The following is a 754-nucleotide window of genomic DNA, read 5'->3' on the forward strand; positions in this document are numbered from 1 at the left end:
CCCTCTTCGGGGGAGAGCCCAGCTGAGAGGATCTGGGTGCTTTTCTTGTCTAAGAGCAGAGCCTGCTCTATTTGCATCTCTGACCACCTCTGCTATCTGCTAGCAGCTCACTCTGGGTTCAGCTTTCTTGTTCTGCTTATCTGCTGTCTGACAGAAATAGACTTTTTCACACCTCCTGCCTCAATTTCGATGTTGCCACCTTGCAGCAGAGCATTGCTAGGTAACATCTGTCCCTCCTTCTATGCTTGTTTCCTCAGCAGCCACTGTCTGCTCATGAACACCAAGCCTGCCTGGGGAGGATGTCTGTCAGCAGAGCACCATGCTAACCACCTGCATTCACTGCAATACAAGGCACCGTCATCTCTCTGGTGGGGATAAGCAAGGCTGATGCCCAAGAACTACACAGGCAGGAGTTCCAACTGTCCAAACAGCAAAGAAAGGCAAGTGGCAAGCAGGGAGCCCTGGCTGAGTCCTGCTCCACACAGGCAGGAGCTTGTGGGCACCACCAGGCTGTGCTGACCAGTCAGCAACGGTGTCCAAGCAGCTCCATGTGCTGCGTCCCCTGTGAACCTGTCCTCATCCCTGTCCCCATGCTGGTGCTGGGACATTGGGAGCGGAGCAGCTGCCTGGACCATGGGGCTCAGACACAGCGTGCCGAGAGCTGAAGGCAAGATACTCACCGTGTGCCGTCTGGGCGAGGAGCAGCGTGGCGCACAGTGCCAGGGCTGTGCCGAGGGGGGCCATGCCGGTTCAG

The 754-nt window shown here is 56.9% G+C and overlaps 1 protein-coding gene across 1 annotated transcript in view; it reads right to left on the reverse strand.

The window, feature by feature from the left end:
• The window catches only part of IL10RA (interleukin 10 receptor, alpha), a 3,584-nt gene extending 2,840 nt beyond the window's left edge, over positions 1–744 (reverse strand). Inside the window, exon 1 of the mRNA XM_010009549.1 lies at positions 681–744. Coding sequence (XP_010007851.1) covers positions 681–744 — 64 coding nt within the window. The remainder of the gene's footprint in view (positions 1–680) is intronic.
• Between the last annotated feature and the right edge of the window lie 10 nt (positions 745–754).

This window comes from Nestor notabilis, unplaced genomic scaffold (assembly GCF_000696875.1).
Source record: "Nestor notabilis isolate BGI_N333 unplaced genomic scaffold, ASM69687v1 scaffold19252, whole genome shotgun sequence".
Taxonomy (NCBI): Eukaryota; Metazoa; Chordata; class Aves; order Psittaciformes; family Psittacidae; genus Nestor; species Nestor notabilis.